At 48.1% G+C, this 24503-nt stretch overlaps 1 protein-coding gene across 3 annotated transcripts in view; it reads right to left on the reverse strand.

Moving 5' to 3' along the window:
* Positions 1 to 24503, reverse strand: part of LIMK1 (LIM domain kinase 1) — a 36389-nt gene that overhangs the window by 6534 nt on the left and 5352 nt on the right. The window contains exons 1-11 of one of the 3 annotated variants that reach the window (XM_083714542.1): positions 23876 to 24113; positions 10416 to 10554; positions 8766 to 8875; positions 7457 to 7651; positions 5785 to 5890; positions 5034 to 5209; positions 3640 to 3823; positions 2390 to 2476; positions 1318 to 1449; positions 761 to 820; positions 106 to 171 (exon numbers count right to left, since the gene is read on the reverse strand). In XM_083714542.1, coding sequence (XP_083570668.1) covers positions 106 to 171; positions 761 to 820; positions 1318 to 1449; positions 2390 to 2476; positions 3640 to 3823; positions 5034 to 5209; positions 5785 to 5890; positions 7457 to 7651; positions 8766 to 8875; positions 10416 to 10554; positions 23876 to 24087 — 1467 coding nt within the window. In that variant the 5' untranslated portion in view covers positions 24088 to 24113. Of the gene's footprint in view, positions 1 to 105; positions 172 to 760; positions 821 to 1317; positions 1450 to 2389; positions 2477 to 3639; positions 3824 to 5033; positions 5210 to 5784; positions 5891 to 7456; positions 7652 to 8765; positions 8876 to 10415; positions 10555 to 19666; positions 19750 to 23875; positions 24114 to 24503 lie in introns of those variants that run through there. The other 2 variants (XM_083714544.1, XM_083714543.1) reach the window with 2 other exon arrangements.

Raw genomic sequence — 24503 nt, forward strand, 5'->3', positions numbered from 1 at the left:
AAATGGCCCTCGTCAGCCACATGACAGCTTCAAGATCCTCAGTCATTGACAGAGGAAGCGAAAGACTCTCCCTGCTGCACTGGACCTGGTACCGCAACAACTCACCTCCCGCACCAGACAGTTGTGCGTGTTCAGGTCTCTGTGGATGATGTTCATGGAGTGCAGATAAGCCTGGAAGTGGCAGGGGAGGGGAGACAAGTTAGATTTTTGCCGTGCTTCTTTTCAGAAGACTAAAGACGTTTTCCTTTTCAGCAGATTTTTATATTTCTCCCAAACGCTATACTGATTCTTCCTAAGAATATGGTTCATAAAACTTTTATAAATTTTCTCCTTCCCACACCAAAGACATGCATGCCAGCCAAATTTTAAGCCATAACCTTCTAAGTGCAGGATGTCTGCATTATCCAATGTAATCCATTCTTTTAACCAACACAAACAGGCTGCCTCATAATACATTTGCAGGTCTGGCAGGGCAAAGCCTCCTCTTTCTTTTATTTCTATCATAATTTTATGTTTAATTCTTGGCTTTCCCCCTGCTAAAGGCACTTGGCACCCAGAGGTGCAGTGTCTCTGGACAGTGAAGCTCTTCTGGATCGACAGCTCCAGGAATGCCTCCAGTTATGTTTTGAATGCCCTAGTCCAAACCAGGAAAATATATCTCCCCAGAGGATCTTGTGATGGCTTTGTTCACTCCCGAACCTCACATAGCACCTTGTCGCACTGCATTGCAGGAAGGTGGCCGATTCCCCTGTATACTCACCATCCCTGCAGCAATGTCTTTCGCAAAGCTGACCCTCTGGCTCCAGGGATACTGACCATCCTGAAAGCAAAGATGCAGGTGGTGAGGGGGCACCCCACTTTCTGGGCAGAGGAGCAAAGACAGCCAGGCAGTTGGGATAATCATTGTGGGCTTGTAGATGGCAAAGGATATTGCAAGTTGCTTTGGGATGCCTCACGGAGATTGCTCCATAAATGAAATAAATGATATTTTCTATGCACTGCTTTTAATTTATAAAACCCCAGGGCAGTTCACAAACACTTGGTGGGTTGTGAATGCATCCCCTCCTGCCGTTTGTCAAATTCAGCCGTGATCCCTGCATTGCAGGGGGTTGGACTAGATAACCCTTGGGGTCCCTCCCAACTCTCAAATTCTATGGAATTATATTCTAGCAAAATTAGGTGAGGCTGTAACCGCCTTATTTGAGCTGGTGGTGGGTGGGATGGCGGAGGCAGAAGACGCCAACCCCTGTGTAGTGCAAATGAGGGTCTCCCAAGCCCCCGAGTCACCAAGGTTGTAATCTCTGCTGATGCCCTCACCATGTTCTTGATGATCCCACGGAGCGTCCCTCCCTTGATGTACTCCGTGATGAAGTTCAGCCGCTTGTCCTTATAGAGAACCCCGATGAACCGCAGCACGTTGGGGTGCTCCAGGCATCGCATCACTTTCACCTGGGGGAGGGAGGGCAGAAGAGCACCACGAGGGGGTCAGCGACCAGGCCAAGATGGAGCAGCAGAGATTATCCAATAATTTATCTGGGGCCAGAAGCAGTCAGGGTGGGTGGGAAAGAGCAGCCTAGCAGATTTATTCAGACTGTATTAGGGCTGTTGCTGGCTTCTCCCAAGCAATTGGTTGGATTTCTGTGACTTCACAGAAGGGATGCCCTCCAACATTCTGAAAGGGAAGGGCCAGCCATGGAATGCCAGCATATAGACTCCCATTGGTTGGATTTCTGTGACTTCACAGAAGGGATGCCCTCCAACATTCTGAAAGGGAAGGGCCAGCCATGGAATGCCAGCATACAGGCTCCAATTGGTTGGATTTCTGTGACTTCACAGAAGGGATGCCCTCCAACATTCTGAAAGGGAAGGGCCAGCCATGGAATGCCAACATACAGGGTCCCATTGTTGGATTTCTGTGACTTCACAGAAGGGATGCCCTCCAACATTCTGAAAGGGAAGGACAAGCCATGGATTGCCAACATACAGGCAATCCGTGAGAGAGATGGAAGATGGAGCTAGCTTGTTTTCTGCTGTTCTAGAGGGGAGGACTTGAACCAATGGAATCAAGTTACAAGGAAGGAGATTCCGACTCAACCATAAGAAGAAGAACCTTCTGAGTGTAAGAGCCGTTTGACAGATGAAAGGACGTTTTGGAAGGTGGCGGACTTTCCTTCATTGGAGGTTTTTAAACAGAGGTTGGATGGGCATCTGCCAGCGATTCTCTAGCTGTGATTCCTGCATTGCAGGGGCTGGACTAGAATATCTTGGGATCCCTTCCAACATGACAATGCTATGAGTCTATGACTCTATGGTAGCTATCAAGGGAAAACAGAGCAGGGTGTTGCGAGGGGACTCCACAGCTACTGGAATATAATTAGGTTAGACCTACCTCCTTAAGGAATGTTCTTTGGGTCTCCTCATCAAAGCGGATCAGTTCCTTCATGACCATCACTTCTCCCGTTTCCCGGTGCGTCACCTGCCAAAGGATGCATTTATTTCTTTAAACGTTTTGTGGTGAACTCTCAGTGCTGGATTTACGTATAAGCTAAACAAGCTATAGGATCCCACTCTCTTGGGGGCCCCAAAAAATTTAAAGGGGGGGGGGGGAAACTGGATGTACATTTCCAAAATATAAGATAAAAAGTAAAATAAAACCTACATACAGCAACAGTGTTTTGTGTTGTGTAGGCTCCTATTTCATACGTGCAAATGGCTTTAGATGCCTATTAGGTCCATAAATTACCATATTGCATATATTCAACACAAAAAAACCAGCGACAATTTGTTGTTGACAAAGAACAGCTGAACATATAAAGGGCCCCCATTACCTTCAGTAGCTTAGGGCCTCATCAAACCTAAATCCAGCCCTGCCCAGAAAGGAAGCTCAAACCTTTAAAACATCAGTAACAGTATTAGCACATCTCATGCGGGGGTTCAGTTCCAAGGGTTCCACAAATGCACGGAAATCGTGCATACCCAAACCTTTGGAGCCACCCCACAGCTAACAGGGAAGGGGGAGGAGACTCCTCCATTCAGCTGGAGCACTGAATGGGCATTGCCCAACTGCAGCAAGGCAGACAACTTAAATGCTCGTTTTGTGCCAGGCAGCCAAGCAGAAACAGCATGAAAAGAGCTTTTAAGCTCTCTGCCTTGCTTGGGGGGTGGGGGGGGCAAGGTGGGCTCAGCATGTGGGATCTGGAAGGCTGGGGATGCTCACACGAGATCTCACAGGAGCTCAGATGGCCCCACGAGATCTTGTGCGAGCATCCCAGAGTGATGTCACAGCATGTTCATCATCAGTAACAAATAATAATAATAATAATAATAATAATAATAATAATACATTTTAATTTATACACCGCCCTTCCTGGTTCAGAAAACCGGGCTCAGGGCAGCTAACAACAAATTTAAAACACTTAATTGATGCAACAAAAAACAGCATAAAAGACAGTATAAAACGTGAATAACCATAAATTCAGAATTCAAAATCAATTTAGGGGGGAAATCCATCCAATAAACATTAGATGATCACCAGGGCTAGCTGGCTAAATTAGTCCTATTTGGGCCAGCGAGGAGGCCAGGGGAGAATCAATGAATTGCCCAGGGCATCCTGGAAGGGCAGAGTGAGCACACTGGTACCTTGATTGCCTGCCCAAAGCAGCCCTTGCCCAAGACCTCGCCGTGGATGAGATCCGAGGGGCGGAAGATCCGGTGAAGCCGAGAGACGACTCGGAGGGACTCGGAGCGCCCGATATCCTTCCGCTGTGAGGCAGGGGAGCCCAGGGAACTGGAGCAGGGAGATTTGTCGATGCTGCAGCTTCTCCTAAGAGGATCAAGGTAAGAAAGAGAGAGGGGGCATCAGCAGGGGTACAACAGAGGAATGATAGTGGTCACACCTGCCCTCTTGAAAGGGGAAATGTGGGACCAGTTTACCTGCAAGATCACCCCAACTGCGCCCACCCAACCGCTTTGGCCCTGTACCTTCAGAGCATGACTGAAGCATGTTTTTTCTCAAAGATTTCTGGGCAACGCAGCTGGGAATTGCAGTTCATGCACTGGTTATCCAAGACTAGATTACCACCATGTGCTCTATGTGGGGCTTCCTGGCACCTGATCCGGAAGCTGAGGATAGTGCAGAATGCTGCAGCACAACTGCTGACAGGAGTGAGGCCTTGCCAACATGTAACACCTGTGCTCAGAGATCCACACTGGTTGCTGATTTGCTACCGGGCCAATTTCATGGCATTACTATTAGTAATTACTAATAGTAATAGTAATAGCAATAGTAATAGTAATTATTACTATTAACACTTTAGGAACAGCTTACCTGTGAGGTTGCCTTATGCCCACTCAACAGCCTCACTCAGCGGAAGTGGCCCTGTTACAGGTGCCACATCATAACCATTCCGTATTTGTAAGCACTTGATCTTGATAACTCTGGAACTCCCTGCCTAATGAAGTCAGGCAGGTGCCTGTGCTGCACTCTTTTCAGAGCTTGCTAATTTTTATTATAATTTTTTTTTTGCTTAAGCAAGCTGACCGGGATGTTTAGAAAGTTGGTGTGAGTTTCAATCTGTTCTTAGTTTATTGCTATTTAACTTTTTGAACATCCTATCTTGTTATTAATTCTTCTTGTTGATAAAAACAACATAAATATAAGAAACTGAAGAAAGAGGGGGAAGGGAGCCGAAATAAGAGATATATGAAAGATTGGTGGTGTTTCAATTTTTTGATTTTTCGTATATCTTGTAAAAGCTTATAAGTAAAATTATTTTTAAAAATACTATTATTGTTGATAATTTGATTGTTTTATATTCTTTGTACTGTTTTGAGCATTTTTTTTACAACCAAGCAGTGTACACATTTTGCAAAAAAAAGCAGGTACAACCCTGCCTCCTGCATCCCCCAACCTGGTGCCCCCAGGTTTGCTGAACTCCCACCATCCCTGACCCATCATTGCTCCAGTGGTGGGGTACAGGCATACCTCCCCCCCCCCCCAATTTAGGACTGGCTGCTTAGCCTCATTGCCTTACATGACGGAGCGCTGGCGGATGGCGGACGGTTCTGGGCAGGGGGTGCGGCTGGGGGAGCGGAGGGGGCTTCGCAGCTCTGAGAGGGGGCTGCCGCCACTGCTCTCCAGCATGTCGTGCGGGTCGTGCTCGATGGTGAGTTGCAGCAGGCGGCTGGTCTCCTGGATCAGCAGGTCGATCTGCAGAGGGGAGACAGTAAGGCAGGCCAGGTTGGCGTGAATAAGCGACTTCTTTGCCCGGTGTAGAGTTAAACTGTGGAACTCCCTGCCACTGGGGGCAGTGATGGCCACTAACCTAGATGGTTTTAAACGAGGATTAGAGAAATCCATGGAAGAGGAGAGGGCTACTGAGGGCTGATAGCTCTGCCTCCACAATCAGAGGCAGCAATGCTTCTCCATACCAGTTACTGGAAATGGCAGGAGGGAAGAGGGCTCTGGTGTTCAAATCCTGCTTTTGGGTTTCCCCTTAGGGCAGCTGGCTAGCCACTGCAAAGACAGGATGCTGGACTAGACGGGCTCCTTTGGGCCTGAATCCACCAGCCAGGTTCTTCTCGTGGAACCTCCTGGTCCAGAGGCAGTCTATCTAGATTCCTAGGGATAACTGGCCCCGGTGAGATCAGGATGCTGGACTAGCTGTGCCAATGGCCTGTTCTGATGTTCTTATGGGGAGCCCAGATGTTTCCCAGCAAGGCATGGGATCCAGCAGTTACTTTCTCAAAAGCACGGAGGAGAAAGAACCCCCCCCAGAACATCACCTCGTCTAGGGGGACATGCCGGATCGGCGTGCCGTTGATTTCCAGGATGCGGTCGCCGACGTGGATGGAGTTCTTCATGTCAGGACTTATGCAGTCTGGGTTCAATCTGTTTCCAGGGTGTTGGAGAGGGAGGCAAGAAAAGGGTTATTCCAGGCTGGCATATGGGGGCACCCCCTCAAACCCAAGTCCCAGAGGAGCAAAGCAGGCTCCAGAATTCCTAGCGGAGGAAAAAGCAGGACCACACTGTCACAATGCATCAATCTCTTATTTACAATTGACCAGGCTGGAGCCAGGGTGGACTTTGGTAATATGGTAACCTGAGAGAGGACGAAATTTGCTCCTCTCTAAATATTTCATATTTTCACAATAATTCCTTTTGGTGCAGTTGTTTTTTTAATGGATCTTCTCAGTAAGGTAAAGGTAAAGGGACCCCTGACCATTAGGGCCAGTCATGGCTGACTCTGGGGTTGTGGCGCTCATCTCGCTTTATTGGCTGAGGGAGCCAGCATACAGCTTCTGGGTCATGTGGCCAGCATGACTAAGGCGCTTCTGGCAAAACAAAGCAGCGCATGGAAACGCCGTTTACCTTCCCGCCGGAGCGGTACCTATTTATCTACTTGCACTTTGACGTGCTTTCGAACTGCTAGGTTGGCTGGCGGGAGCTGGGACCGAGCAACGGGAGCTCACCCCGTTGCGGGGATTCAAACCGCTGACCTTCTGATCGGCAAGTCCTAGGCTCTGTGGTTTAACCCACAGCGCCACCCGCTGATCTTCTCAGTAGATACCCATATAAATAAAGGTGATGTTATTGTTGTTGTTGTTGTTGTTATTTTGTGCCCTCTTGGCTCAGCACCCTGTACAGGGGAACCACTTGCGCCGCTGGAGCCTCGAGCTCCAATTTCACTTGACATTCAATGAATATTTCAAATATTAAGCGTAGTGTAGTGCTTAGAATGTCAGACTAGGATCTGGGAGACCAGTGCTTGAATCTCCTCTTAGCAATGAAGCTCATTGAGTGACTTTGGACCAGGCACTGTCTCTCAGCCTCACAAGGTTCTTGTGAGGATAAAATGGGGAGCAGGAGAACCATGGGTGCCACCTAGAGCTTCTTGGAGGAATTGGTGGGATATGCATGTAATAATACACTAGAATAAAGCATGTTAACCAAAAACACCTGATAATATTTGATGGCATTTGAAAGATGGCAAATCATGGTATCCATAATTTTGTAACAGCCGTATCGCATTATTCAGAATTCCATAGTGTCTGGAGAGGGCACATTAGACAAGACAGCATGGAATGGTAATTTGGTATTTGACATGCAATGGTAATTTAGGATTTGACATGCAATTTGGTGTTTGAGAGCCGACAGCATGTGAGATTTCGCATCTGAAGCCTACTAGAATCGCAACAAATCATCAGGCACTGTGAAGCCTTAGAACATGCAAATTTCAAAATGCTGCCTGTCAAATTTCACAGGAAAACACGATAAATTTAAAACTGTGTTTGAAATGGGAAGCTTTGGTGGATTTCAAGTTGTGTTGGCTATTATTCACTGGAACGATCAGAATAAGAAGGCCGTGGAGGCTGAGTGTGGGCAGTTCCTTGAGGTGAACCACATCACCTGAACAAGGGCAAGACAAGAGCCTGACGCCTGGCGGGCTGTACTTACTCTCTGACGCGGACAGTGTGTGGGTGCTCTGAGCCTCCATGTGGAGCCTCGATGGAGACGGAGAAGCCCCTCTTGCCATCAGAACAAGCCGGGATGGAGACGAGGGTGACCGTGTGCGGGATCCGGGTGCCGGGGGATTCTGGGAGCAGCTGGTCCATCACGGGCGTCACCACCATCTGGTAATAACAGTGTCCACTGTGGCAGGGAGGAGGAGAAGGGTGAGGCATTAGGGAAGTCATCTCAAATGGTGAGCGAGCCCCGAAAGTCCCATGAGAAATGGAGTGAACTGCGTAACTCGAGGCTCCTGAGATGTTCCAACAGGTCTCCTCCGAATGAGGGTTCTAAATCAGGGTGAGGGAAACCAGGCCTCTTTTCCTGGCACTCTTCAATTCTCCTGCCCACCAGGCCAAATCTCTCCTTGGTGCTCCCCTGCACCCTCCTTTAGTGTTTCTTCCTGGCTGGAAATGTGCCTTTGAACTCTTATCATCATCATCATCATCTGTTTATTTGTATGCCACTTGTGCACAAAATTGTGCCCAAAGTGGCTCACAACATTTCATGTGATCACTTAAGTACAATGGTTTTTTAAAAAAATGCATATTAGAATCTATTAGAAATAATAATATCAATCAATTAAAAATAATAATAATAACCCATACACATTTTATTTGAAGATGTAATTTAATTCCACACTGTCCCTGGCTGCCCTCAGTGTTCAAGAAGCTGTCTATGTGACAGGGTTGCTGTGTTCTGGTAAAATATCCCAGTACCAATAGTTTGGAAATAGCACAAAACTGCAGAGAAAACAAGCTGCACTGATGTTACAAGAAACAAATACTTGGATCAGTAAATTAAAGTGGAGGAACCGGTGTTGTTTTGCATTGCAGTTTACAAGTTACATAATGACCCTTGTTTCCCAGAACAAGGGTCTGGGAGGACTAGACAAATTCATAGAGGAGGGGGCTACCAACGGTTACTAGCCACCTCCATAGCTGGAGGCAGCAAAGCCACAGGAGGGAAATCACAGGAGGGGAGAGGGCTCTTATGTTTGAATCCTGCTTTCAGGCTTTGCTTTGAGGCATTTGGTTGGGCCACTACAAGAGCAGGAGGCTAGACTAGATTGGCCATTGGCTTGATCCAACAGCCTCTTCTGATGCTCTTATGATAAGGGACAAAGCTCCACAGCGGAGCCTGAAATCTCCAGTTGCAGCCTGCAATAATGAAAGCTGTCCCTTTGGTTCTCTCTGACTGTTTCCTGCCCAAGCACTGCCCCCCCCCGAAAGTGAGCCCAGCTGTTCTCCCCTCTCACCAGTACAGCTTGGACCGTTCCACCAGCGCATAAGTATCTCCATCGCCGATGAACGCCCGGCAGTTCAGGCAGCTGAAACATTCGGGGTGATATTTTTGCTCTCCAGCAACCTAGGAGGGAAACAGACACGTGTACAGTGGTACCTCGGGTTAAGTACTTAATTTGTTCTGGAGGTCCGTTCTTAACCTGAAACTGTTCTTAACCTGAAGCACCACTTTAGCTAATGGGGCATCCTGCTGCCGCCACACCGCCGGAGCACGATTTCTGTTCTCATCCTGAAGCAAAGTTCTTAATCTGAGGTACTATTTCTGGGTTAGTGGCGTCTGTAACCTGAAGCATATGTAACCCAAGGTACCACTGTATTTACATATTTATATCTCTTCCGGTTCTCTAGTTCTATGGAGAGGGGTTTATAAATTCTGAAACAAACCAACAGGAACCAATAGGGAGCCCCACTTGGCAGTTGCAAGCTAAATTCAAGCCACACCTGCAAATGGATAACTTTGGAGGGGCTCACTGCACTGACAGCAAGCCCTGCTTGGTCCGTTTGCTTTTGAGCCTGGATTCAAACTGCACCTGCAAAGGCACATATCAGGAAAGGCTCACTGTCAGTGACATATTGGAATCCAGGAGCCCTGCAAGTCTGATCCTATAGGGGGCATGTAACCCCCTCCCAGAACACGACATAAGACCTAATTCCCAGAACTATGACACCAGGTGACGTGCAGGTGGCTGTGGTTTCAGTCAAGAGGTGACTTGGAGGAAATAGGAACCACTCAGTTCCTTTTTGGCCTCTGTCTTCTTCTGCTAGGGGAACTATGTTCAGCCTGGGAAATGCAGAACAAAGAAGTCTAAAGAGGGGCTTGCAGTGGGTTATTTCAGAGCCTCTTTTGAGCATTTCTGGAGAGAAGGTGAGGGGCTGGGAGATTGGAGATGGGCAAAAGGAGTGGGATGGGATTGCCCTTGCTTTTCAAAAACAGAAAAGGAAAACAGCTCTGGGAAATTCAGGCAGGCCAACAAAATGGCTATACTGGGTGAAATTCTAGGCAGGTGGTTAAGGAGTCTGTTTGGGAGCATCTAGAAAATAATGTGTTGATATTAGAGGCTAGTATGGATTTCTCCTGAGGGATGTGAGTGGCGCTGTGGGTTAAACCACAGAGCCTAGGACTTGCCGATCAGAAGGTCAGCGGTTCAAATCCCCATGACGGGGTGAGCTCCCGTTGCTCGGTCCCTGCTCCTGCCAACCTAGCAGTTTAAAAGCACATCAAAGTGCAAGTAGATAAATAGGCACTGCTCCGGCGGGAAGGTAAACGGAGTTTCCGTGCGCTGCTCTGGTTCGCCAGAAGCGGCTTAGTCATGCTGGCCACATGACCCGGAAGCTGTACGCCGGCTCCCTCGGCCAATAAAGTGAGTTGAGTGCCACAACCCAAGAGTCGGTCATGACTGGACCTAATGGTCAAGGGTCCCTTTACCTTTACCTTTATGGATTTCTCAAGAGGAAGCCATGGCAGATGAAGCTTGCCTCCTTTTTTGATGCAGCGACTGGTTTGGTAGATCATGGGGATGCCAAAGACATAGAATGTCTTTATTTCAGCAAAGTATTTGGGCTAGAGGAGATCCCTCTGCTCTCTCCTGGACCCCCTTTCTTACCATAACGAGCCCTTTGGTGATCTGCTCTGAGCAGCCGTGGCAGAGCTCCCCAAAGTGTGCCCAATAGTCCTTCTTGCAGTAGAGGCGTCCATCCTTCTCGTAGTACTGGTGGGAAAGGGATGCCCCACATTCGCAGCACCTGCAAGGACAGCAAGAGAGAGAGAGAGACGTCAGGCCCCAGGACCCATATTTATTAACTCATTCCATGACAGCTTCTAAAAAGTGAAAATAACAATAGACTAAAAACAGATTGAGGCTTGCATCAACTTTCTAAACATCTGGATGGGCTTGCCCAAACAATAATGTTTTTAGCAAGTGCTGAAGAGGGTACACTGAAGACGCCTGCCTGATTTCAAGAGGCAGGGGGTTCCAAAGTTTAAGTGCTGCCACACTAAGATATAGATTTCTTACAAATGCAGAACGGGTATTATATAACAGCCAACACTTCTTCGATGAAAATAGGGATGTCCTATTTAGCAACAGTGTGGAGGGACGCGGGTGGCGCTGTGGGTTAAACCACAGAGCCTAGGACTTGCCAATCAGAAGGTCGGTGGTTCGAATCCCCACGACGGGGTGAGCTCCCATTGTTCGGTCCCTGCTCCTGCCAACCTAGCAGTTTAAAAGCACATCAAAGTGCAAGTAGATAAATAGGCACCGCTGCAGCGGGCAGGTAAATGGCCAGAAGCTGCTTAGTCATGCTGGCCACATGACCCGGAGCTGTCTGCGGACAAATGCCGGCTCCCTCGGCCTATAGAGCGAGATGAGCGCACAACCCCAGAGTCGGTCATGACTGGTCCTAATGGTTAAGGGTCCCTTTACCTTTTTTTATTTAACAACAACAACCAACAACGACAAATAATAATAATAATAACAACAACAACAACAACAACAACAACAACAACTTTATTATCTATGTCCCAGCCACTCTAGGCAGCTTCCAACATATATAAAAACATAATAAAATATTAAACGTTAAGAAACTTCCCCATACAGGGCTGCCTTCAGGTGTCTTCTAAAGGTTGCATACAGTCGTACCTTGGAAGTCAAATGGAATCCATTCCAGAAGTCTGTTCGACTTCTAAAATGTTCGAAAACAGCTGCAAATAGCAGCTTCTGGCTGCAGTAAGCTCCTGTAGCCAATCAGAAGCCTCAGAAGCCCCATCAGACGTTTGGGTTCTAAAAATAGTTCGCAAACTGGAAAAGTCATTTCTGAGTTTGCAATGTTCAGGAGCCAAAACGTTCAGGAACTAAACTGTTCAGAAACCAAGGTATGACTGTAGTTACTTATCTTCTTGGTTCAGCGGTTACATGTTCCCTACGCTCCAACATTTTCCCGATGAAAATAGGGATGTCCTAAGGAAAAGCAGGACATTCCAGGATCACATCAGAAACCGGTACAGCTTCTGTACATCCGGGGCTGTCCCTGGAAAATAAGGACACTGGGAGAGTCTGGTATTATGTGGCACTTGTAACAATGCCAGTTCTTCAAATCAAAGCAGGCAAATGGATATAGATGTGGTAAGGCGATCTCACAGGTAAACTGGTCCCAGGTTGTTAAGAGCTTTATATACTAATAGTAACACTTTGAACTTGGCCCAAGAGCAAATTGGCAAGCAGTGCAGTTCTTGGAGCACAGGTGTTATATGCTGCCAAGGCCTTACTCCTGTCAGCAATCATGCTGCAGCATTCTGCACCAACTGCAGCTTCAGCCTCAAGCATCTTAAAAGACGGCCATTGCCCTCAACCGAGCAATGTATGCACAGCAGCCCTTTCAAAAGTTTGGAGAAAGATTGAAATGGTCCCTTTGAGTCAGATCCACTTAATATTGAGTTACTGTAATGCCCTTCCAGCATGGGAATAGTGGTTAGGTTGTTGGACTAGGACCTGGGAGGCCAGGGTTCAAATCCAGACAGCCATGGATGACCTTGAGCCAGCCATACTCTCTTTAACCAACCTCTCAGGGCTGTTTAAGGATACAATGGAGATGGGAGGAGAACCTCCCGTCATGTAAGGCAATGGAGTTCCTTGTTGGAAAGGTAGGATATCAGGGCAAGAGATAAAATAAATCCCCTCCCTCCCTAAGCTTGACTCGTGGATTTCAGGCTGGGCATTTGACTGATTGAGGAAACAATTGCTTCAGCCGGTCAAATAACAGTCAAGACTTTTTTTCAAAGCATTAAATTGACTAGGACAAAGGGGAATCCTCTCATTGTCAGCTGGCGTGATCCTTGGGCTCATTACAACATCCAGAGGATTGGGCCCATCATAGTTCGGCAATATGACCAGCCAGATGCCTGAATGAGAGATCCAAAAGGAGGACCTGGGTGCAATAGCAATGCTATGCCAACTTGCAATTTCCAGCAATGGGCATTCCGAGACAACGGAGGTCAAACACAGCCGTCACAGAATGTATTACCCTTCTTGGCAGATATCTAAAACACTTTTTCTATATCACTTAATTGTTGGGGAGGTTGCAATAAACTTGGTACCTATTATCATTTATAGTGGTGCTGTAAATTGTTGCAAGTTTTGCAGATGGTTATTCCTAAAGAAACCATGGTTTATTGTCCAAAATTAAATAATTGGTCTTATATATTATCTTGACAGCTCAAACAGTAACTGCAACTCAATGGAAAATGGCCCCAAATCTTACACTGGAGGTTTGGTACCTCTCACACTGGAATAATGGAGAAAATAACGCATAATTTGAGATTTCCACAGGGATTAGAACCTCCAGACACTTTTTATATGATTAGGCATTGAACATGCCACCCGTTGTTTCCATCTCTGAAACTGAACATTTAGGGAAGCAACTCTACTTTCCACCCTTATGAACCTCCGTCAAAGTCATTTCCTGGCTTGCAAAAGAACTGTGACACTTTTCTGGGTGAGTTCCCCAACAATGAGGAGGCAAAACTCACCCAAAATCATATGTCCAAATACTGTAAGAACTTTCCTTACACCAGAAGGTCAGACGTGATGGTGGCTGGAACCCATTGAGACAGGATAGGGTAAAAGGCAGGGAACCCAACAGCAGGGGGTGCCAGAGCTGATTGCAGGCAGAGCAAACTGTCTGCCTTCAAGGACCAGCTATTACTGGAAACAGCTGGGTTTTTCTGATGGTGAGAGGGATGAGCTTCTCTGTGGCAATGATTCTGCCTTGCATGCAGAAGGTCCCAGGTTCAATCCCTGGCATCTACAAGGCAGGGGTGGGAATATTCCCTGTTGGAGGCAGAGGAGTAGTAGGAGGCACCAGCTAGGGAACCCCCCCCCAGGGAACCCCCAGGGAAGAAGTCTTAGAGCCAGGGTATTAGTGGTGGGGTGACCATGAGAGGCTGGAAGGAGAAAAGGAAGCAGACTGGGAGGAGAAGGTATCAGAAGCTGAAGAGGCAACAGGGTTTAGTGAGCAAGAAGAGACTGTGGCAGAGGGGTTCAGAGGCAGAGGTAGAAGCGGAGGCTGGAGAGGAGGAGGGCCAAGAGGCAGAGATGAGGCAGGCTGGTGAGGAAGCCAGGGAGTCTCCCCCTTCTGCTGCGACCAGCTCCCCTCCCTGTGGGTCTCCTAGAACACACGGAGGCATGAAAAGAGCAGAGCAGAGATTGGTTGTGTGCAGGCGCAGTCTCAGTCTCTGATTGCTTGGGGGGGGGGAACCCTGGAGAGGAGTGGACTTAGGCAGCTGTGGGGAAGGTGGGGACCTTCAGTCCTCGCAACTGCCTCATTGGGGAAGACCTACTGGGAGGAGTTGGTGGGATTACAAGGCCTGTGATATTTTGCTTGCTATGAATAGAGAGTTAACTTCACTGACACTGGGTGTTTTATTGCTGACCTACGCTTGACTGCAGCTCAGTCTGGAACCATGGAGAGCTGCTGTCCCATCAGTGCAGACAACACTGAGATGGATGGGCCAATGTTCTGACTACATGACTCTTGGGATCCCTTCAGACTACTATTCTATGATTTGTATGTTCCTTTGGGGTGCTCAGTTCTGGACTTCTGGGAGACTGAGGTGTGTGTGTGTGTGTGTGCGCGCGCGCACGCACGAGCTTTCTCCACCCCATCATCTCACCCAGCGTCCTTTTTCAGACTGTGGTCAGCTAGAAATCTCAAAGATCCCCCAAGCAGGCAGAAGGATGGCAGAGATCCAGGGTGGGCAACAGCAAATGCTTCTTCACATGCAGCATGAAACCATAGAGTTGTAAGGGATCCCCAAGGGCTTTCTAGTCCAACCCCCTGCAATGCAGGAATTCACTGGTGGAACTTCCTGCCACAACAGGTGAGGGCAGTCCTTGAAGAGACTCCAAATGGGGATCCTACAGATTAATGGGAGTGAAGGGGATTGGGTTGTCTGTGTGTCCAGTTGGTGGCTAAACAGAACTTCCAGAGTCAGGGGCAGTCTAGATGCCAGGGATGAGGATAAAAAATGGGGGGTTCCTATCCTCCCTTATGTATATTTTGCATGGGAGGAGCCAGGCAGGGCTGAGCTAACGGCTGGTGGGGATTTCTCCTGAGGAAAGGAGGAAGTGATGGGCCAGATTCACATCCTGTTTGGGTCTGACAGGTTGCAAAGCCACTGCATGTATTCTCACGCCATTGTGGCATGGAATCAGCAGCAAGCTACAGAAACGCCCCCTTACTGGCACCTCCACAAGGGCAGCCTTAGACCCAGCCCTGGGAGGAGGCCCAGATCCCACTTCAGGACAGATGAAGGGTGTGCCAACTTCCCAAACCTTCCCAGTCTAACCATTCTGGGTCCCACCTTATTCTAACATGGAGCTTTAGGAACAGAGCTCTCAGCGCACTTTCATTTTTCTACCAGGATCCCTTTTTAATCAGCAGCTAATGGCATTATTATTAATTGTATTCCAATCCTGACCTTTTTCTCAGGTCCTGCTTGCAGGTTTCCCCAAAGAGGCATCTGGGAGAATGGGATGCTGGACTAGATGGGCCACTAGCATAACCTAGCAGGCTCTTGTATTCTCAAACAGCCTCTGCTTCTGGCAAAGTCCCCCAGTTATCCCAAGGGCATTTCCCACTGCGTCTCCTTTTAGCTGCTCTTTGATTCATTCTCGGTTTAGAGATGCCAATCTGAAAAGGGAGAAGCTGGGCTCAGGTGTCTCCTGAAAAGTGGCCACCTGCAAAGGCTGGTTTTGCCTCTGTCTGCAACGCTCCTTTTGTCCTTGAGCACTCTGTTTACATTTGGGTGTCAAATGTCCCTCCCAGCTTGTCCTCCCCCCTGCTTCTGGTGGATCAGGGCAGCCAAGCAGGCATCCCTGGGGACCCACTATCACCCTTCAACTGAGCAGAAAGGCTGCTATCAGCAACCTTGCTCCTAAGGTTTACTCATAAATCCTGCAAATCTGAAGGATGGTCTAAGAGTGTGAAAAGAGCCCTGCCGGATCACAGAATCAGGAGGGGCCCAAAGCTGAACCCCCTGCGATGCATCAGGTCATGGTCCTTTCCAGTCCAGCATCTTATTCCCACAGGGGCCAGCCGGATGCTTATGGGAAACCCCAAAGCATGACAGAAACTCTCCCCATGTATGATAGTGTTATCCTCCATGAATTTGTCTACTAGTTCTCTTTTAATGCCAACTGAGCTGAGGCCCTGGTTCCCATCCAACCCTGATGGAGCAACTTGCTCATGAGGAGCTCTCCATGGTTCTGAAACAACTGACCCGACTTGCCCTGGGGACTTCTCCAGGGAATCAGAACTGGATTGATCTAGCCAAAGGTCCTCTTCTCTGACCAGCAGCTAGTCTCCAAAGTCAAGCTGAGATCCTCTAGAATGGCTGTGATTTGAACCCAGGACCCCAGGTTCTGCATAGTGAGTTGTGACCTTTTTGTGTGTGAATCATTTTATTAGCCTGGTGACATGTTTTCTTTCTATTACCTCCTACAGCAGCAGGTCTTTTAATTATCAGGGAAAGTATTTAATTATAATTGTTCTGAAAAGGGTAAGCCTCAGCACCTTCCACATGAAATATGACATATGTTGTGTCCAACACTAGTCCCACGCAAAATAGACTCAAAACAGACACACTGAAATAAAAGAGTATATTTAACTTAGGCCCATTGCTTTTGATGGGACCAATTCAAGTAGAACTCAGTTGGATCACAACCATCTGGTCAGATTTACAGAACCGCGCCACCCTACATCTCTTTACTTGGAAGTAAGGCCCACTGAGTTGAGCAGTGATGACTCTCATGCAGGAGACCAGCATTGGGCAATCATATAGTTATGCCAACCCTTTGGCCAACCTAGGTCCTTCCAGCTGTTTTGGACTACAACTCCCATCAGCAGCGGAACCAGGGGATGAACATACTGTCCTTTGAAACAGCTGGAAGGCCCAGGTTGGCAAGAGGTGGAGTTAGCTGAACGCTCTACAAAGGTGGAGTACATGGTTCTCCCCCTCCTCAGTCAACTCCCACAACAACCCTGTGAGGTAGGTTAGGCTGAGAGAGAGCATGACTGTCCCACAAGGTCACCCAGTGAGCTTCCTGGCCAAGTGGGGATTAGAACACTGGTCTCCAAGATCATAGTCCCGCGCTCAAACCACTACACCCCACTGCCTCTGACAATTAAAAAAAACAAAACTACAGGTGTCACTGGCAATAAAAAGGTGCACCTCCCAAACTTAGGGTGCACACATACATCTGTGCTTTGTAAGAATGCCGAGATTTAGAAATGAAACTTTCCAGAATATGGAGGAGGAAGAAGAAAAGGCTTCTAGACTGGCCACTCTCTGGGAAAACACCTGCCTTGATTTACTAATCTGCCACCTTCTTACAGTGCAGTTAATTTCCATGTCCAGATCATTTGGGGAGGGAGAGGGAGGTCTTTGCTTGCATCAGCGCCACCTAGGCCAGCCACTGATTCCCATTGTCTGAGTCCTGCCTCCTTGTGGCTGCCTCGCCGGCTGGCCAACCAACTACGAACCCTGGGAGCGGTGAGCCTGCAGCAGGAGTTTCTGCGGAAAGGTATTCAGTGTGACTCAGCCTGCCGCTGGTGCAATGGATTTACGTGACAGGAGGCATCCGGGCAAGCTGTCGTGCGAAGCTCTCTCCCTCCCTCCCTCTCTCTTCCAGTAGAAGAAGCCTGCAATTGCCCCCTCCCCAAGGGCAGAAACTACCCTGAGGGGACCAGCCTTTTGCTATAAGCCTCCGTGTTCACTGATGAAGTTACTTACACACCTCTCCTAGCACGAGGCACCTGCAGAAGGATGGCGCCACCCAGCAGGTGTTCTGCACAATAGCCTTGCACGCTGCGGGTGCCACCCCGGCTGACCTCACGGAGGCAGCGACCCCAGATGGCTTTAAAAGAGGATTAGACAAATCAATGGAGGAGGAGGAGGGGGCTCTCCATGGCTACTAGCCAGGGTGGCTGTGCTCTGGTGAGAGGCAGCAATGCTTCTGAATAGCAGTTGCTGGAAACCCCAGGAGGGGAGAGGGCACATATCTTCTTATGCATCCCCTTTCATGGTGTGAACGTGCCAGGAATCAGCTGGCATTTGGGGGTTCCATCACAAGCCAGCAGCGACCCTCCTGCACCCCTTGATCCCTCCCAGTGGCCCCAGGCAGAGATGGTCTTCCCGGACTCTCCGTCCCACCCCCATGAAAGAAACGCTCCTGCCAGAGGGGGAGATTGAGTTGGTCCATGTGTCTCTGGCTTGTGTGATGAGGCTCCATTGCATCATTGCTGCTCAGCCCCCTCCTCTCCTCCCCACCTCATTTCCAGAGTGAGGAGGGGAATGCCAAAGCAGCAATGACTGACGTCACCTGCAGGGGGGCCACCCCATTACATCACCCTTGCGGAACTTCCCAGCTCAAACTCTAAGCAGGGAGAGAGGGGAGCCAATAGCAGAGCCGCCTGGGTTTAACCCATGCCTGGCTACCAAACAATGGCTATTCTGGGTTTCCTGGGATTTAGCAGGAGCATACAAACCTAAGAGTAAGGAGCAGAAGAACATAAGAATTGAGAGCATAGTGCTATTTGGAAAGGTTATTGTTAATATTCCTGTATTCTGTTTTATTTTTATTATTTTGTACAGCACCTGCTTTTTATTCACTGCATTGCAGGGGGTTGGGCTAGATGACCCTTCAGGCCCCTTCCAACTCTACAGTCCTAGCATTCTGAGATTTAGGGCTCATCCACATTTTGCTTGCTCCGTATTTTGATCGCCTTGTGTCCCAATTAATCCCCCCCGAGTCCAGAAGCTTCCCTCAATGTTCTGCAGCTGTGCCTTGTGGAAATCCAATCTTACCCGCTGAATCAGAAGCTCAGTAAGCAAAATCTCTCTCCAGTTTTTTCCACGCAGCTGATGAGATCTGATTCAGCAGGTAAGATCTGATTTTCACAAGGCACAGCAGTGGAACGGCGATAAAAGCTCTCAGACGCAGTGGAATTAATCGATACACAATCCAATCAAAATATGGGTCAAGTTAAAGTGTGAATGAGCACTTATTTGGTTTTTGCCTTTGCCTTTTGCCTGGTACAGTATATTGCTTGATCTTTTTCATTTGCACTGCATTTGACCTACACTTTGTATTTTGTTGTGAGATTATACTTGATAATGTATGTCGATTAGAGTTTCTGGCTTTTTTTGCATTGGATCTCCATTTTTGAACATCAGAAGAGCCTGCTGGATCAGGCCAATGGCACATCTAGTCCAGTATCCTGCTCTCACAGTGGCCAGACTGTCACTCAGCAAGCAGACTCCAAGCACAAGAGACCTCCCCCTCTGCACTCATAGGCATTGCTGCCTCTGTGGAGGCAGAGCACAGCCATTGTGGCTTTTAGCAAATGACAGCCCTCTCCTTAATGATCTTGCCAAATCCCCTTTCAAAGCCATCCAAATTGGTGCCCATCTCTGCCTCTTGTGGGAGTGAGTTCCACGGTTTAACGTTGCGCTGCATGAAGAAGTTCCTTTCATCTGTCCTGAATCTTCCAACATTCAGCTTCATCGAATGTCTAGCATTAGAGGAAGAAGGAAAACTTTCCTCCATCCACTTTCTCCATGCCAGGCATAATTTTGCCTATCGTGTTGCCTCTTACTCACCAAAAAAAGTCCCAAATGTTGCAACCTATTTTTTCCCTACAGTACCAGACCTCTGGTTTGTATAACATTCTGAGACTCTAACCTGCTGTATCGGAGTTCTATTTTCCATGCGCTGATCTGAAATTCTTTTGAATATAAGTCGTTCGAGATATTATTTAAAAAAAAAAAATTAATGGAAGCAAAAGCCACCACACCTACCTGAAGAAAGTGGTGTTCAGGGATAGACTTCCTCTGAACATGGCAGGTCCATTCCTAAGGGCAGCTCTGTTGGATCTGAGCAAAAGCGCCGCCCAACCAAACGCCACTTGGAAGTCTACAAGAAGCAACTGGTCTGTGGTAGCCTGATATCTGGCACCCAGCATCCGCTGGATATCGCTTTCACTTCCATGCAAAGCCCACTCACACTTCCTTGCTGGGTGGGTGGCCTCCTTCCCCGCTCCTCCCCCTCCGCACCACACTAATTTGCACATAGGTTGCAGCATTTGGGAGTTTTTAAGTTCAGAGAAAATGCAAGTAAAAGAGGCAACCTGATTGAAGTTTATAAAATTATGCCCAGCATGGAGAAAGTGGATAGAGAAGAGGTTCCCTTCCCCTCTCACAACTGTAGAATTCGTGGACATCCAAGGAAGCTGAATTTTGGGAATATTCAGAACAGACCAAAGACTATCGTGCTCAGCTGTGGAGGCAGCAAAGGCCACCAACTTGGATGGCTTTCAAAGACGACTGGACAAATTCAAGGCGGAGGAGAAGAGGGCTATCAGTGGCTCAGTACAACATCGCAATGTAAAATAAGATAAAATAATTTCACAAAAGGTTGTGTGGAGACCCAGTGTGGCATAGTGGCTAGAGTGTCAGGCTAGGAACTAGAAGACCAGGGTTGAAATCCCCCCATCAGCCATGAAGCTTGGGCTCTGTCCCGGCCTCTCAGCCTGACCTACCTCACAGGGTTGTGGTGGCGAGTAAATGAGGTTGGGGAGAAACATGTATACCAACTTGAGCTCCTTGGAGAGACAGAAATATGGGGTGTCAAGGCAATAAATAAATTATGTGCATGCCATGAGAATCCAGTGGATTGCAAGCACTCATGAGCTCACAGAAATTAGTTCCAAGCAAGAAATGTTCGGTTCCTTCCTACTAAAAACAAAGAAACAACACCTTTCCTGTGAGGCCTACAGTTCAGGCCCCTTCATCGCTGCCCACAACAAAATGGAAGCTTGAAAACATGAAACTGCAACCACTCGAAGTTCTCTCTTGTCTCCCCTTCCTTCTTATCTGCCTTGCCCACAGGGAATAAGGGCATCTGCCTTGCCACCTTGCCACTTCCTTTTCAAACACAATTTAATTTGTAAGCTTCTGGGGGCAGGGAAGCCTCTAATTTTAATGCTCCCTCCATTAAGAGTCACATGGAAGACTCTGTACATCACACATGCCATTTTTATTTGACTTAAGCTCAGCTTCTGGCAAAAAACCAAGACACTCATCTCACTCTCTGGAATTTGACATCATCAGTTACGTATCTAATTATGTAACAACATCTTTCTCAGTTGTTGGGTTTCCTTTTGTCAAATAAGTTTTATGACAACAGTGACCAGTCTTCTTCCCAGATCTCCATTCCCTATTACGGACTGGTATTATACCTGAACACTTTTGGTTCTTAGCTAAAATTCTGGCCTCACTCCCCCTCCCACGCTATGTGTGGCCCACAGGTTCTGTGTCAAAGTACTCTTGTGGCCCACTTGGTATGAAAAGTTGGACCACCCTGACCTAGAGGAACCAAACATAGTCACTACCCTTTTCAGAGTCTGCCCTGGGGGTTAATGCAGAAAAGAACCCATCAGGCCCAGCCATTTGGGGTTTCAATGGGATTTCCAAAAACCTACCAAGGAAAATCAGCATTTTCAGCAAATCAGAAAAGGGTCTGCTCCCAAGCCATGGACTCTGATAGCTGGAATTCCTCTTAAAGGTTTAAAGTTTAAATGAGGTTAAATGTGGGACACCCACCCAAAATGAGTTTTGGCTTCCTTTTGGAATGAAGAGGGGAAGAATTATGCATGGTACCTTGAGCTCCTTGGGGGGAAAGGTCAACAACAACCAGTACTACTACTACTACTACTACTACTACAACTACAACAACTACTACAACAACAACAACAACAGTATCTCAATTCAAAACGGCATCAGATGGTATTCAAACATAGATGGAAAAAGTGCTCCTCTATCTCAGGTACTATAATGCCACACTGGGGAAACATTATCCCAAGACATGTCCAAACACATAGAGAGCAGGCAGGCAGACAGACAGACAAACTACCTTCCAAAATATATAGTAGGTTAATCAATCAATCAATCAATCAATCAATCAATCAATCAGCACTATTTGTTTCGATGCAAAGGAAATCCAATGCAAACAGGGGAGAGGAACACCACCAGTTACATATCATTTGCAGACTGAAAGCCACAACAGTGAATGTGGATAACATTCACTGGACTGATTTCTGTCCCACACAAGGAACAAATCAGCAGACACTGGCCATTTTCTGCTCCTGTTCCCATTTCCTTCAGAATTCCACCTTGCCCAGGAACAGTGATCCTAATAATACGAGACAGGATGTTGACAAAAGGAGCCCAAGCTTGCCTTTCTTTCTCCACCAAGGACAATGAAAGGTGACCTTCGCAGGCACGTGCTGGCAAGTGGTAGCCGCTGATCTGGAAATAGAATCAGAAGCTGCAAAACTCTTCCAGTTTGCTGGCACTGAGAAGCTTCTACGAGGCAACCAGGAGCTGGCAGCTCCCTGTTCCCAGTCTGAAGAAAACAGAATGGGATTTCACATCCCAGAGCGCAACACAAATTCCTTCCACCTTCCTTTTGCCTCGGGTCAAACCACATACAGCAGGTTTTGGAAACCACACAGAAACCTGCTGGATCTCTTTATCCTAGGCGTAAGTGAGCCGAACAGAAATGCCCCACCCCCGTGACCATTTCAAAAGAAGCACTGCTGCCTATAACTTTAGGTGGGGATGCTTCTGAATCAGAAAACAAATGCAAAGACAAGCCCAACAGGGAGCCTCCATTCTTGCTTTAAAAGGCAGTTTTAATACCATGGAGAACCTGGCCAACTAAATCAAACTTCCATGTTCAGAGGAAGTGTATCTTTGGACACAAGATGCTAGAGATAAAGAACAACAGGAACATCAGAAAAGCCTGGTGGATCAGGCCAATGGCCCAGCTATTCCAGCATCCTGTTCTCACAGTGGCCAACCAGATGCTCCATAGAGAAGCAAGCAGCAAGCAGGACTTGAGCACAAGAGGCCTCTTTCCTCCTGCAGTTTTCAGAAACTGGTATTCAGAAGCATTATTGCCTCTGACTGTGGAGGCAGAGCATAGCTACCATAGCTAGTAGCCTTCAAGAGCCTAATTCCATGAATTTGCCTAATTCTCTTTTAAAGCCACCCAGGTTGTTGGCCATCACTGCCTCCTGTGGGAGGGAGTTCCACAGTTTAACTATGCACAGTGTGAAGAAGGACTTTCTTTCCTCTGTACCAAATCTTCCAGCAGCTTCATTGGATGTCCACGAGTTCTAGTGTTATGAGAGAGGGAGAAAAACGTCTCTCTATCCACTTTCACCATGGAATCATAGAACTGCAGAGTTGGAAGGGACCTTGAGGGTCCTCTACCCAAACCCCTGCATATGCAGCTGGCCCATACGGGGATCAAACCCACAACCTTGGCATTTTTAACACCATGTTCTAACCACCTGAGCCACCTTCATCATGCCATGTGTCATTTTATAAACTTCTACCATGTCACCTCTTTGGGCTTGTCCGCATTTCTGCTTGTTCTATGCCAAGGACTGCAAACTGGAGGATATATCAATATATCACCCAACCCTAGTCAGCGGTTCTCACCTGTGACCGCTAAATAAACCCTCCACATTCAGAGGAAGTATCTTTCAATATCAGATGCTTAGAGCCAAAGGGCAACAGGACCACTACAGTCCATACCTCAGCTTACAGACACTTCAGGTTCCGGTTTTTCAGGTTACGGACCACCGAAACTCGGAAGTACCAGAATGGGTTACTTCTGGCTTTTGGCTGCCGTGCATGCGCAGAAGCACTAAATTGCACTTTGCGCATGTGCAGAAGCACCAAATCCCAACCCGCACGTGCACAGATGCGTCACTGAGGGTTATGGACGCTGCGGGTTGCGAACGTGCATCCCGCACGGATCACGTTCGCAACTCAAGCGTCAACTGTACTGGGAAGCTTTCCAGAGACACCTAGCTGACCACAGTCGGAGGCAGTGCACTGAACCAACACAACCCAGCGCCTGGCCCAGCTGGTCGACTTTTATCTCCTGCCAACTCTGAGTTCAAATCCTGCATTTCATCATTTCCGGTGGAGACTTACTTGGCTCCTGCTGTCAGAAAGTGGTTGCTCTTGAGCACGGCAGCCAGCAACGGGGTCTCCTCCTTGGCACCTGCCCACTGCTGGTGCCTCGAACGTGGGCAGAGGCACACCCTTCCCTGCCTCCCCTGGGCAGCCAGGGGCTGAGCCCGGCCCCTGAGATAAGCCCCCGAGTTCGCCAGCTCTGACCCCAAAGAGTAGCTCCTCACTGCCATTGCAATTTGCGCCACTCTGCTCTGCTCTGTTCTGCCTCGGAAGCTGACTCCAGCCAGCCCAGCCCCAGGGCAGGAAGTTGTTCTGTAATCACAAGGAGGGGAATTTCCTCTGTGACTGCGCCTCCACGCAGCATCGGGCCTCTCTCTCAGCCGCCCCCTGGGAGTCACGTAGCTATCTTTGTCAACAGCCCTGCGCAGATGTGCTCTTGCCACATCTGGGAGGCCAGAGCACAGGCCTCTCTCTGCACCGCCTCTTGCATCATCGAGCCAGCCTGCGCATTGTCCACCTCAGAGGACACATGTAATTTCCACCCACCTCTGAGCCCCGCCAGCTGGTGGGGGAAGCACCGACGCCTGGGCATCTCCCCAGCATGCAAGAGCTGTAAGAATGTGATAAGAGCCTGATGGATCAGGCC

This window comes from Podarcis gaigeae (assembly GCF_964106915.1).
Source record: "Podarcis gaigeae genome assembly, chromosome: 15".
In the NCBI taxonomy this organism is placed as follows: Eukaryota; Metazoa; Chordata; class Lepidosauria; order Squamata; family Lacertidae; genus Podarcis; species Podarcis gaigeae.